A 14,472-nucleotide genomic window follows, 5' to 3' on the forward strand; every position below is an offset into this window, starting at 1 on the left:
GAAAAGTTAATAAGCAAACCTCGCAGCTTGGGGTTTGACTGAGATTTGTCCTAACACCCGGCTAGGACTGACTGATGCAGACTTCCTCCCACAGCCAAGTGCTCCGAGATTCTTTAGCTTAAGTACTATGTACTGACTGGGGATGGGGCAAGGATGGGTGGAAAGCTCTGTGCTGTCAACGACCAAAGATGAAACCGGAGCCAGCCTCTTCATTACAGACAGTGAGTTCCACATTTAAGTGTCTGCGTTTCTTAAAAAGAGGCTCAGTTCCAAGAGTGGCCACAGAGCCTTACAACAAGCCCTTAATTCCCTGGAGGACATCAGACCCTCCTGTTTCAGGCAGGTCTGGCCTGGGCCATCCTCTTAACCTGTATCTTCTCCATTTTGAAACTAATTAGTAATCTCAGCGCACGAGGAGCTGCGGAAGACAGCAGAGGCAATCCCCTGCCAGGAAAAAAGTTCTATTCCAAACCAAAAGTGCCGGGCGGGGACAGGTCCTATCCCACCTCCCACAGGTTGTCACTCAGGCACGAGGGGGCGGGGCATTGGAAACTGTCCAACCAGGAGGCCGCTGAGGGAGGTGGGCGACCCGCAGCACAGGAGTGGACGTCCTTTCTCCTTCCCACCGCGCAGGTGGTGCGTGTTGCTGATCCTTCAGGGTTCCTGCTTGTGCTTCAGTCTCTCCTTTCGTGCTCTGACCTGCACTGGTCGGTGGAATCGAGGGAAGGACGCAGAAGCCGAGGAAAACTCGCAATGGTGAGTGTGCTGCCCCGGGGTGGGGAGACCCAACGGAGGCACTGGTTGGAACTGGCCGGAAGCGGCCTCCTCTGGGGCAACTCCGGAGTCTGCGGACCCGGGTCCACCCGGGACGCTGCGCGGACCTCAGTCTCCTCCGGTTCGCAGCCTGGGGGGTGAGCCGGCAGCCGGGACCCCGGGCGTCTTGTCGGGTCACTGAGGGTGGCATCTTCAGCCTGACCCTACAGCCTCTCTGGGCAGCTCTGCACCCGCAGCCCTGAGTCCGCCCCAGTTTATGGGTTGACCACGTGGAGGGTCATCCCGGAACAATAGTGTTTACTATCGCAGCGGGACAAACTATTGTGCCCCTGTCCTTTTATTTTGAAAAGGAGGTTTTCTCTTTTTCTGGATTGCAGTTTTTATGGGATCAAATAAAGGATAAGATTTTTTTTAATTACTGTTATTGATTTATTACAAAGGATATTTCGAAGGATACAAGTGAGCAGCCAGCTGGAAGAGATGTATGTGTAGGGCAGAGTTTGGGGGAAGAGGGCAGAGCTTCTATGCCTTCCCCAGACCTTTGACCTTCCCAGTGCCATCATGTGTTCACCAGTGCCGAAGCTCACCAAAACCTCTGGTTTAAGAGGTTATTATCCCTCTTTATTTATTTTATTTTATTATTTTTAGTTTTATTTTTGACGCGCGGGGCATGTGGAAGTTCCTGAGCCAGGGACGGAACCCTCTGCACCGCAGTGACCTGCTGCACCACAGCAGGAATTCCTTATTTTATTTTTATTTTTAAAATGTTTAAAATTATAGTTGGTTTATAATATTGTTAGTTTCAGGTGTACAGCACAGTGATTCAGACATATATGTGTATATATAATAGTATATGATATCTTTTCAAATTCTTTTTCATATAGCTTATTACAAAACATTGAGTATAGTTCTGTGTGCCATAAGTAGGTCTTTGTTGGTTATCTGTTTTATATATAGCAGTGTGTATTTGTTAATCCCAACCTCCTAATTTATCCTTCCCTGCACCCCCTAAAGGATCATATCTTGCAGTAGTTTCCCTTGTGGAAATGTTCAAATTCCTGAGGGAGGAAAGTTAACTCGAGACTCCCTGCCTGCACATCCTCTGCCACTTCTCAGCTCTTAACTCCAGCCACCCTGAGATAGTCAGTTTTGAGTACTGCTTCATTATCCTTTAATTGTTTCTTTATATACAAACAACCCAGTGCCAATACCTATTTTTCATACAGTTTTTGTCCTTGTGATATAATGATTGTTTGGGATCCACGTGCTTGATGTTTGACTACTAAAAGTTCATCTGTAACCCTCCCTTTTGCCCTAGTGCTTCTTAAGTTCACAGACTGGTAAGAAAGCCTAGAGGCTCCTGCTCTGTGAGCTGCTGTTTGCTGGGGAGCTTTCTATGCCCTCTGCTGCCCTGTGTGGCACTGGTGACCACACCATGCCTAGGTTCTATATCAGAGGACTCCAAGTTGGCAGTTTCTGTAATTCTTTGTCCTTTGGGAGCAGGAGTATGGGAATGGGGCCCTCCTAACAGTGGTCTGGGTTAATGTCTGAGCAGGAATCTATTTGTGTTTAGAGTGAAGGTGTGACTGAGGCTGGGTTTGCCCAGACATTTGTGTGTGTGTGTCAGGGCGGGGACTGGGCATTGGGAGATGATTATACCCTGTGAATTAGGTCAGCCCAAAAAATAGTACTTTTTTTTTTCCCCTTTGGATCTGAACCTGCCTCATATGGAAGTTCCCAGGCTAGGAGTTGGATGGGAACTGCAGCTGCCAGGCTACACCACAGCCATAGCAAAGCCAGATCGAAGCTGCACCTGTGACCTACACCACAGCTCATGGCAAAGCTGCATCCTTAACCCACTGAACAAGGCCAGTCACTGAACCCAAATCGTCATGGATACTAATCGGGTTCTTCACTGTTGAGCCACAATAGAAACTCGGATAGTCATTACTTAAAGGGCAGTTACTTGAGAGAAAGAGGAAGAGAAGAGACAGAGTAAGGCAGCCAATAGGTGGTGAGATTGCAGAAGGCTCACCAAAACTTTTAAGTAACTCTGAGGCTGCTGGCCCTGTATCAATTGCAACAAAGATCCTTATCCCCTGGATTATAATGGCCAACATCCACAGTGTCTATCTGGCACAGCTTAGAGATTAGTTCAGACCCAGTTTAAGCTCAAGTTCCTTAAATTCTCTAAAGCAGTCATTGTCATGAAGAGGCTTCTGACCCTGTTGGCAGTGATTGGAGGCTTTGTGGAGGAGGGACCTTAAGTTGTCCATTGGCTTCTGATGCAGGCACGACCCTAGGTCCCACATTAGTATATCATTAAAGTTATAATTGTCTCCATGCACTGGGTTTTCTATGCAATAGTGCTGTCGCATAAGCAGTGATCATATGGCCTTCCACTGACGTGCCTCTTATGGCTCTGGTCCTGAAACAGTGTCTCAACACCTCAGCTCAGCTTCTTACACCTACTTATGATATGATGGAACCAAACCTTGGCTCTTCAGGCCATTTCTCCTGGTGGAGAGATGGTATTTCTTTTTTCAGTCCTTTGAAAGATGCTCTGGTGCTAGAGGAGCCACCCTTCTACACCTTGGTTCCCTGGGTAGTTGCTTGGGATTAAGTGAAGGCACAGATGTGGGGAGAACAGAGACTAAGGATGACAGTTTAGCCTGGTGTGTGATGGGCTCAGTGGAGAGTTGCTGCCCTTCATCCCTTAACTGGAACATCCTCAATGAAGAAGCAAACCCAAGGGGAAAAATCACACATAGGGAAAAGTCAGACTGTCCTCAGGGGCGAATTGTATTGGTCTGTCTTCATTTTTTTTTTGGCTGTGCCTGCAGCATGTGGAAGTTCCTGGGCCAGGGATAGAACCAATATCACAGCAGTGACTCAAGCTGCTGCAGTGACAATATAGGATCCTTAACCTGTGCCACAGAACTCCCATCTTTTTTTTTTTTTTTTCCCCTTTGGTATAGATATCAGGTGTTTGTTTTTGACCACCCCCAGGGCATGTGGAAGTTGCCAGGCCAGGGATCAAACGTATGCCACAGCAGTAACCAGAGCCACAACTGTGACAACACCAGAACCTTAAGCCCCTTTGTAACCAGGGAACTTTTAAGAGTTCAGCTTTTTTAGAGCAGTTTTAGGTTTATAGAAGAATTCATCAGAAATTATAGAGACGCTCATGTAACCATTCTCATCCACACAGTATTCACTATTTTTTCACTCTTGCAGGACTCGTACATTTGTTAGAATCGCTACACCAATACTGATGCATTAATACGAATAGACTACATTGGCATGGACTTGCTGTATTGTATAATGTAGTGATAAAGTATCACTTTGGCAAATGTATAGTATGTGTCCATCCTTTATCCACATTTAGAGTAGTTTTACTTCCCCCAAAATATCTGTGCTTCATCTATGGATTCATCGCTCTCTCTTTTTTTTAATGAATTTTATTTTTCCATTATAGTTGGTTTGGATTCATGTTTTTCTCCACCCCCCAAATCCTTCAAAACCAGAGATTTTTTTTGGGGGGGGGGTGCTTTTTAGGGCTGTACCTGCAGCACATGGAGGTTCCCATGCTAGGGTTTGAATCAGAGCTATAGCTGTCAGCCTGCACCACAGCCACAGCAGTGCTAGATCTGAGCCTCGTCTGCAGTCCACACTGCAGCTCACCACACGCTGGATCCTTAACCCACTGAGCAAGGCCAGGAATTGAATCCATGTCCTCATGGATACTAGTTGGGTTCTTAACCCGCTGAGCCACGACGGCAACTCCAAAACCGGAGCTCTTTTTACTGTCTCACATTTTTGTCTTTTCCAGAACATCATATCTTTGGAATCTTACAATGTATAACCTTGTTAGTCTGGCTTCTTTTACGTAGCAATGTGGTTTTAAGCTTACTCCATGTGTTTGCATGGCTTGATACCTCATTTCGTTTTATTCCTGAATAGGACTTCATCTTGTGATGAATAAACCACTAATTGTTTATTTATTGGACTATTGAAGGATAACTTGCTTAACACTCACTCTTCCCCTACAGATACTAGTGTACAGGCTTTCTGTGAACATAAGATTTCAGTTCATCTGGACAAATAGCAAGGAGTGTGATGGCTGGATCTTACCTAAAATGCTAAGAGTATATATTTTTAAAGAACATTCCTGTCTTCCATTGTTGGAGTAGCAAGTTCCTTTCCCCCCAGCAATGAATGAGGATTATCTTAACATTGACACTAATATTTGATGTTCTTTACCCATTTATAAATGTTTAGTGATATCTTATTTTTTTTTCCTTCATTTCCCATTGACGTTTGATGTTGAGTTTTGTTTTTTTTAATGGTCCCACCCTCAGCATGTAGATGTTCCCAGGCCAGGGATGGAATCTAAGCTGCAGCTGCAACCTACCCCACAGTTGCAGCAATGCCAGATCTTTAACCCACTGTGCTGGGCTGGGAATTGAACCCACACCTCCTCAGTGACCTGAGCTGCTATGGTCAGATTCTTAACCTACTGTGCCACAGCAGGAATTCCTCTCTTTTTTTTTTTTTTTTTCTTTTTGACTCAGATTTTATTTTCTTTTTTGTATAGGATAGAAAATTGAAATAGGGAGTTCCTGTTGTGGCTCAGCAGTTAACAAACCCAGCTAGCATCCATGTGGATGCAGGTTTGATCCCTGGCCTCCCTCAGCGGTTAAGGATCCCATGTTGCCATGAGCTGTGGTGCGGATGCATCTCAGATCCTGAGTTGCTGTGGCTGTGGCGTAGTCCGGGGCTGCAGCTCTGATTCGACCCCTAGCTTGGGAACCTCCATATATGCCTTGGGTATGGTCCTAAAAAGACAAAGAAAAAAAAAGAAAAAGAAAATTGAAATGAAAGTATATAGTATCAATTAAGATGATATCAATTGTACTTTTTAAATAAAAATGCAGTGTCTACTCCTGCTTCTCAAATAAAACTGCATTTTCTGTATCTGCCAAAACTTTCTCTAATATCAGTTTCTTAAGTTAAACTTGTGATTTCTGTCATGGAAGCAGAAGCATCCTAGAGGGTTTGATAATGATCTGAGTAGGTGCTCAAGGCTGCAAATGTGACCTTTTAGACAGATTCCCTTTCTCTTTGTTGTGCTTCCCCTGTCCTTTAATGTTTCGTATGTTCTCAGTAACTATTTCTTTTTTTTTTTTTCTTTCTTTCTAGTGCTGCACCTGTGGCATATGGAAGACCTGGGCTAGGAGTCGAACTGGAGCTGCAGCTGAGACCTATACCACATCCCTGGCAACACCAGATCCAAGCCAGTGTGCATCAAGCTGCAGTGTGCATCTAAGCAGGGCAGTGTGGGATCCTTAACCCACTGAGTGAGACCAGGGTTCGAACCTGCATCGTCACGGACACCATGTCAGGTTCTTAACCCTCTGAGCCACAATGGGAACTCCTAACCTATTTCTTTTTGGTATATCATCTTAGGGGAGCTATTTGTTCAGATTCTTTGCCCATTTTTAATTAGGTTGTTTTTCTTCTTACTGTTGAGCTTTAATAGTTCTTTGTATCTGTTGGATACCAGTCATTTACCATGTTAGTGTTTTGCAAAGATTTTTTTCTACTCTCTGACTGTCTTTTTGTTCTCTTAACACTGTTTTTCTCAGAGTGGGTTTTTTTCATTTTGATGAGGTTAAATTATAGCTTCTATTATTTAACAGACCTTGAGTTTGGTGTTATGGTTGCAAATTCTCAGTAAACCTAGAGTCACCTACATTTCCTTCTGTATTAATTTCTAGGAGTTTATTACTTTTGCATTTTACATTTAGATCTGTGATGTGTTTTGAGTAATTTTTTTGTGAAAAATGTAAGGCCTTTTTCTGCATTCGTTGTGTGTCTGTGTGTGTGCATGTGTTTTATGTGGTTATCCATTATTTCCAGCACTGTTTGTTTAAAGGACTTCCTTTTCATTAGAATTGTCTTTTCTTCCTTGTCCCAGTTCAGCTGAATATATTTGTGTGGGTCTCTAGGGAAGCAGCAGTTGATTAACCTTCAATCTCAGTCTCTTATTAAATCCAAGAGTTATCTGTGTGATTGTAGATTCTTTCAGAGGTTTCATAGGGATAATCATATTATACAAACAAATGTTCTAGATTTAGCTACAGAATTCATGAAGATGTTCATTTTCAAGAAGTGGAAGTTCCCTTTTTATTAGTTTGTTTTCATAAGTGAATGTTGGATTTTATCAAATCATTTTTAGGTTCATGTCCCACTCTGTTCCTCTCTGTCATTAGTACTTTCTCTCTTCCCTCTTATCTTATTATCTTGACTTGATATTTATCAGTGTTATTAATCTTGTCAAAGAACAAGAATTAAAATTTTTTTCTTGGAGTTCCCATCATGGTTCAGTGGAACCAAACCTGACTGGTATCCATGAGGACATGGGTTTGATCCCTGGCATTGCTCAGTAGGTTAAGGATCCAGTGTTCCCATGAGCTGTGGTGTAGGTCACGGAAGTGGCTCAGATTCTGAGTTGCTGTGGCTGTGGTTTAGGAAGGGGTTGTGCAGCTGCAGCCCTGATTAGACCCCTAGCCTGGGAATCTAAAAAGACTAAAAAGAATTTTTTTTTCTCCATCCATATCCTGCAGTTACACTAGTTTTTTTTCCTAATTTTTACTATTTCTTTTATCCTGCCTTCTTTGCTTTTTCTCCCCCACCCCCAACCCCATTGGGCCACACCTGCAGCTTATAGAAGTTCCCAGGCTAGAGGTAGAATCAGAGCAGCAGCTGTCTGCCACAGCCACAGCCACCAGCCGCAGCAACACTAGATCCTGGCCGCATCCATGACCAACACCACAGCTTGTGGCTACAACTGATCCTTAACCCACCAAGCAAGGCCAAGGATCAAACCCACATCCTCATGGGTACTAGTTGGGTTCATTACCTCTGAGTCACAACAGGAACTCCCTTACTTTGCACTTTATATCCTCTTCTTTTTCTTTCTTTCTTTTGTTCTTTCTTTCTGTCATTTCCTAAAGTAGATGCTTATGTTATTGTTTATACATACATTTTGGTGTTTCTCCAGTGTTTTTGTTTGATGGCATGAATTTCCATCTAGGCACTGCTTTTGCTGCATCCCAGACCTTTTGATACATTGTGTTTTCATTTCATTTAGTTCAAAACAAATTTTATTTTTCTTGAGACTTCTTTGATCTTATTTATTATTTAGAAATGTCATACTGGAGTTCCCGTCGTGGCGCAGTGGTTAATGAATCCGACTAGGAACCATGAGGTTGCGGGTTCGGTCCCTGCCCTTGCTCAGTGGGTTAACGATCCGGCATTGCCGTGAGCTGTGGTGTAGGTTGCAGACGAGGCTCGGATCCCGCGTTGCTGTGGCTCTGGCGTAGGCCGGTGGCTACAGGTCCGATTCGACCCCTAGCCTGGGAACCCCCATATGCTGCGGGAGCGGCCCAAGAAATAGCAACAACAACAAAAAGACAAAAAAAAAAAAAGAAATGTCATACTGCATCTCCAAATAAAGGGGTGTTTTCCAACTCTTGCTATTATTGACATCTAGATTAAGGCCTTTGAGGTCTAAAAGCATAGTTTTTATCATTTTCATTTTTTTCAGACTTGTTAAGATACATCTTATATCCCAGAATGTGTTCCGACTTAGTGTATGTTTCATGTGAACTTGATAAGAGTGTGAGTTCTGCCCTTGTTGCATAAAGCATTCCATAGATTACAGTCAAATCAAGTTTTTTAATGGTCTCTTGTTCAGTTCAACTCTTTCCTGTTTTTCTACCTGCTGAAATTTATAGCTTGTGATGAGGAGTTGATGTAAGATAATAATGGATTTGTGTATTTCTCCTCTCATCTTGCTTTATGTATTTTGCCCCTTTGTTGCTTTATACATACACATGAAGGATTCTTATGCCTCTTTGGCAAATGGACCTTTTGTCATTATGTGTAAAGTCCATTTTACCTCTTAGTTTTCCATGGTAGGAAATCTGCATTGTCTGAAATTCTTATACCAGTGCCAGCTGTCTTTTCCTTAGTTTTGGCATGGTGTATTTTCCCCCATCCCTTTACCTTTCATCTACCTGTGTCTTCATATTTAAAAGTGTTTTTTTTGTAGGCAACATGAAACTATAATTTTTTTTTTTTTGGCCACCCTGAGGCATATGGAGTTCCTGGGCCAGGGATCAGATCCAAGCCATAGCTGCAACCTATGCTGCCACTGTAGCAATGCCAGATCCTTAACCCACCTTGCTGGGCCGGGGGTCGAACCTGTGTCCCAACACTCCCGAGATACCACTGATCCTGTTTCACGACAGCAGGAACTCCAAAAATATAATTTTTTTTTTTTTGGTCTTTTTTAGGGCCGCACCCAAGGCATATGGAACTTCCCAAGCTAGGGGTCAAATCTGAGCTGTAGCTGCTGGCCTCTGCCGCAGCCACAGCAACACCGGATCCAAACAACACCTGTGACCTACAACACAGTTCCTGGCAATGCCGGATCCTTAACCCACTGAGCAAGGCCTGGGATCAAACCTGCATCCTCATGGATACTAGTCAGGTTCGTCACCACTGAGCCACAGTGGGAATTCCCTAAAAATATAATTTTTAACTTCTGATATTACTGTATTTTTCTTTCAGTTATCATGAGACCACTGATGACTGAAGTAGTGAATAACTCCCTGGGAATGGTGCTTTTTTCTCCATCCCTTTACCTTTCATCTACCTGTGTCTTCATATTTAAAACTGTGTCTTTTTTTACCTTTTCTAGGGCCACTCCCACGGCATATGGAGGTTCCCAGGCTAGGGGTCTAATTGGAGCTGTAGCCACCGGCCTACACCAGAGCCACAGCAACTTGGGATCCGAGCCTCGTATGCAACCTACACCACAGCTCATGGCAAGTCTGGATCCTTAACCCATTGAGCGAGGCCAGGGGCCAAACCCGCAACCTCATAGTTCCTAGTCGGATTCGTTAACCACTGCGCCACGACATGAACTCCAAAACTGGGTCTTTTAAAAAGCAACGTACAGTCACAATTTCTAATGTCTAGTGGTACTGTAGTTGTCTGTGAGTTGTATTGTGATCATTGATGATTGAAGTGGTGATGAATACAGTTAGATTAATATCTACCACATCCTTTACCGTTCTGTTTGTTGCCATTATTTATTTCATTTGTTTTCCCTACCTTCTCTGGCTTTGAGCATTTTACCTAATTGTTCATTTTAGTCTCTCTTAGTTTATCAATTACACTCTCCTTTTTTTGGCCTCTTCACAGCATATGGAGTTCCTAGGCCAGGGATCAGATCTGAGTGACCTAAGCTGCAGCTGTGGCAACATCGGATCATGCCAGGCTGAGGTTTGAACCTGCATTCCAGGGCTCCCAATATGCTGCTGACCTGTTGAGCCACAATGGGGATTCCTAATTACACATTTTTAAATTAAAAAAATGTTTTAGTGGTTACCCTTGAGTTTTCAGTCTGCATTTAGAACTAACCCACATCTTCTGTTAAGAAACACTACCTCATCAGTGATTGTACAGGTACCTCATACCACACAGTTCTCAGTTGCTCTCCTCTGTCCCTTTCTTACATGGCTATCATTTATTTCACTTAACCACAAAGTTATCATTACCAATGTCATTGTTGCTAATATTATTTTACACAGAGTGTCATCTGTTATATAAGAAATGTAAAAGAAGAGTTCCCTCCTGGCTCAATGGGTTAAGGATACAGTGTTGTCACTACTGTGGCCTGGGTTCATTCCCTGGCCCAGGAAATTTGCATGCCACAGGTGTGGCCAAAAAAAAAAAAAAAGAGAGAGAGATAAAAGATAATTACCTTTATTTATTCCTCTTTTAATCCTCCTTCCTAATTTCCATTCTTTCTGATAAATTTTTAAACATTCCTTTCAAAGTTGGCATGTTAATGACATGCCCTCAATTTTTGTCTCAAAAAAAGTCCTAATTTCTTAATTCTATAGGATAATTGCACTTTTTTTTTTTTTCCTGAAAAAGAAGTCTTATTTGCTTTTTGTCTTTGTTTCTCTATACTGGAAGTATATTTTCCCTTGATGTTCTTATATTCTCTTTGCCTTTGTTTTTTGTTTGTTTTTCTTTTTTTTTTTTTGTCTTTTTGCTATTTCTTTGGGCCGCTCCCGCGGCATATGGAGGTTCCCAGGCTAGGGGTCTAATTGGAGCTGCAGCCACTGGCCTACACCAGAGCCACAGCAACGCAGGATCCGAGCCGCGTCTGCAACCTACACCACAGCTCACGGCAACGTCGGATCGTTAACCCACTGAGCAAGGGCAGGGACCAAACCCGCAACCTCATGGTTCCTAGTCGGATTTGTTAACCACTGCGCCACGACGGGAACTCCTGTTTTTTGTTTGTTTTTCTAAGATAAATTGTGTTAAGGGTATAGTCGACTTAGAAAGTAGTGTTAGTTTCAGGTGTGTAGCAAAGAAGTCAGTTATACATATACATATGTCTGATTTTTTTTTTTTTTGGTCTTTTTGCCTTTTCTAGGGCCACTCCTGAGGCATATGGAGGTTCCCAGGCTAGGGGTCCAATTGGAGCTGTAGCCGCCAGCCTACACTACAGCCACAGCAATGTGGGATCCGAGCCGTGTCTGCAACCTACACCACAGGTCACGGCAACGCTGGATCTTTAACCCACTGAGCAAGGTCAGGGATGGAACCCACAACCTCATGGTTCCTAGTCGGATCCGTTGACTGCTGAGCCACGATGGGAACTTCCATATATCTGTTTCTTTTCAGATTCTTTTCACATATAGGTTATTACACAGTATTAAGTAGATTACCTTGTGCTATACAGTAGGTCTTTGACACCTATTTTATATATAGTAGTGTGTATATGTCAATCCCAACCCCCTAATTTATCCCTACCTCCTTTGGTAACCATGAATTTGGTTTCAGAATCTTTCTGTCTGTTTCTTCTTTGTAAGTTCTTTTTTTTGCTTGTTTGTTTTTTTGGGTTTTTGTTCTTTTAGGGCCACACCTGCAGTGTATGGAAGTTCCTGGGCTAGGGGTTGAATTGGAGCTACAGCTGCCAGCCTGTGCCACAGCAACACCAGATCTGAACTGCCTCTACAACCTACACTGCAGCTTGTGGCAGCACCAGATCCTTAACCTGCTGAATGAGATCAGGTATCGAACCTGCATCTTCATGGATACTAGTCAGGTTCTTTTCCACTGAGCCACAACAGGAACTCCTGTAAGTTCTTTTGTATCATTTTTTGTTAGATTTAGCCTTTTTTTTCTCTACTTTGAATATGATGTATTTTGGTCTCCATTTTAGATGTTTTCATGTTTATTGTACACTGAACGTAGTGGGTCTGCAGGTTTTGTCTATCATTAATTTGAGGAAAATCTTAGTTGTTACTTATATCTTCTATTGTTTTCTGTCTTTCTTTTCCTTCAGTTATTTTTATTATATGTACCTTAAATCATGTGTCGAAGAAGGTCATGCCAGGGTTCATGGATATTGTGAATATTCACCTATTATTTTGCTCTTTTTTGTCTTTGTGTTAAACTCTGGTGGAACAGTTTTTTGGGTACAGGCATGTAGAAGTTCCTGGGTCAGGGATTGAACCCACACCACAGCAGCGGCACAAGCTGCTGAAATAACAACTCCAGATCCTTTATCCACTGAGCCACAAGGAAACGCCCCAGTTTGCCTTTTGAAGTAAGTGCTGTCATGGCTCTGGCCATGTGTTTTCATTCTCTTCTTGTGAGATTAAGAATCACAGCGTCTCAATTCATACATCCCAGACTAGATTTTCACTTGACGGTAACTGTAGTGGCTGCTTGGCGAACACTTGTTACCAAAGTTGCAGATTAGAGATTTACATTCTTTTGAAGGAACCACTGATGAAACTTCTACATATTTTGTAATCATAGTGTCAACTTAAAAAAATGTTGCAACCTGAAAGTTGAGACTTAAGTTTTATTTGGTGCAAAATTAGGACTTAAACCCAGGAGACAGCATCTCAGGCAGCCCTGAGAAACCGCTCCAAGGTGGTGAGGGAGGAGCTAGGATATATTGGAGTTTTTGCACCAAAGGGCAGGGAACAGGAACAAAAAAGGCCTGAGCTCACTGAAATCATTCCTTTGATATGCACCTCCGCTATCAGGGCCAGTATCCTGAGTTTTCACAGCCTGCAAGACTCACCAGCTCTCACCATTGGAGGTGACTGCATTCACTGATGACTGTGACATTCTTTGTTTTATCCTTAACTACAGACCAGGCTGAAATCCTACCCAGGAGGAAAAGGGGGAATATCAGGATTTGATAAAGGTGAGGGGGAGGTGCATGAAGCATCACACATTGTACAAAAGTTTGTTGCTGATCTCCTGAAGGTTACCACCAGTCACAAGGAGCAGACATCCCCATGAAGGACTTTATAGTGTTTTTCTAGCTTTGAGGAGATGCAAGAACTGGGCACGTAAAACTTCTCCTAAAAATAGCTGCCTGAAGACCTGTTCTTCCAGTTTTCCCAGAGCACAGAGTGCCTCCTGATTTTCACCCTGCGCTCTGCTCAGGGGGTGTTGTGGGTAGGCAGCTGCAGTGGCTCATGATTTAATCCATGTAGAGGCTAATGGCAAGTGCCAAACTTAAGTTCACAATAGGAACATTCACCATCAAACTGTTACGGACTTTGGTGAACTCTCTTGTAAACTGTAGCTCTTAACCTGTTGTTCAAGGGCAGTAAAGCCCAGGATAATATACTGTTATGGTCTGATGAAAAAGAGATTTTCTGGCATGTAAGTGCACTTTGTGTCTAAAATTGTCTGGAAGCAGCCCCGAGGTACATGAGCCCAGGAATTTTGTCGTCTAAGGTATTATTCCTTTTTCCCCATGTCTGAGTTTCAAATAACCTTCTACCTGCATTAAATTTTATATGTAGAGAAAAGAAAAACAGAACCTGTGATAATTATTACACAACTTAAAGGCAAAGCTTCCTCAGAAGAATACTGACATTCAGGCAACTGCATGTCATTTTTTCTAAAGGCCTGGAGGACTTTGAGACAATGTGGCTAGCTGGACTCTGCTATTAGGTGATAGGACAAGAGAAAAGGTGCCCATTCTTTACTGTATTCATTGAAACGTCATGCAGCCTTGATCCTCTGCCTCATGAAGTGCTATAAATGGAGGGTCATGAGAAAGAAGATGAAGGAATTTTTTTTCCTCAAGAAATAAATGTCCTTAAAATGATATTTGTTTCATTTGTATAGCATTATTTTCATTTCCCTGTATTCTCTGGGCTCTGCCATTATGATATAAGCAATACTGTGACCACAGAAATAATGTGTAAATACGTTTCATTTTTTTCATGATGCTATTAAATTATTGAGGAAGTGTAGAGAGTAAACTTCCTGTGATCAAGTCATAGAATCACTTTTTGACAGAACTAATCATCCACACATCATTTATAGGAAGGTTACATATGATTCTGTTGTTCACAGTCTCATGCATCTTACTGTACACTGATTTTGGGTCTTTTAGTATTCACTGGTCTTTGAGGATGTGGCTGTGAACTTCACCCTGGAGGAATGGGTTTTACTGGATCCTTCACAGAGAAAACTCTACAGAGATGTAATGCGGGAAAACTTCAGGAACCTGGTCTTAGTAGGTAAGAATGAAGGATTCCCTCATTTTGTCAGTTAGAGAACAAGTGT

The 14,472-nt window shown here is 42.7% G+C and overlaps 1 protein-coding gene across 1 annotated transcript in view; it reads left to right on the top strand.

Annotated features, from left to right (window-relative positions):
• Window positions 1-582: 582 nt before the first annotated feature.
• The window catches only part of LOC125125653 (zinc finger protein 709-like), a 50,024-nt gene continuing 36,134 nt past the window's right edge, over window positions 583-14,472 (top strand). Inside the window, exons 1-2 of the mRNA XM_047776960.1 lie at window positions 583-756; window positions 14,300-14,426. Coding sequence (XP_047632916.1) covers window positions 754-756; window positions 14,300-14,426 — 130 coding nt within the window. The 5' untranslated portion in view covers window positions 583-753. The remainder of the gene's footprint in view (window positions 757-14,299; window positions 14,427-14,472) is intronic.

The sequence above is a fragment of the Phacochoerus africanus genome, chromosome 4 (assembly GCF_016906955.1).
Source record: "Phacochoerus africanus isolate WHEZ1 chromosome 4, ROS_Pafr_v1, whole genome shotgun sequence".
NCBI classification, from domain to species: Eukaryota; Metazoa; Chordata; class Mammalia; order Artiodactyla; family Suidae; genus Phacochoerus; species Phacochoerus africanus.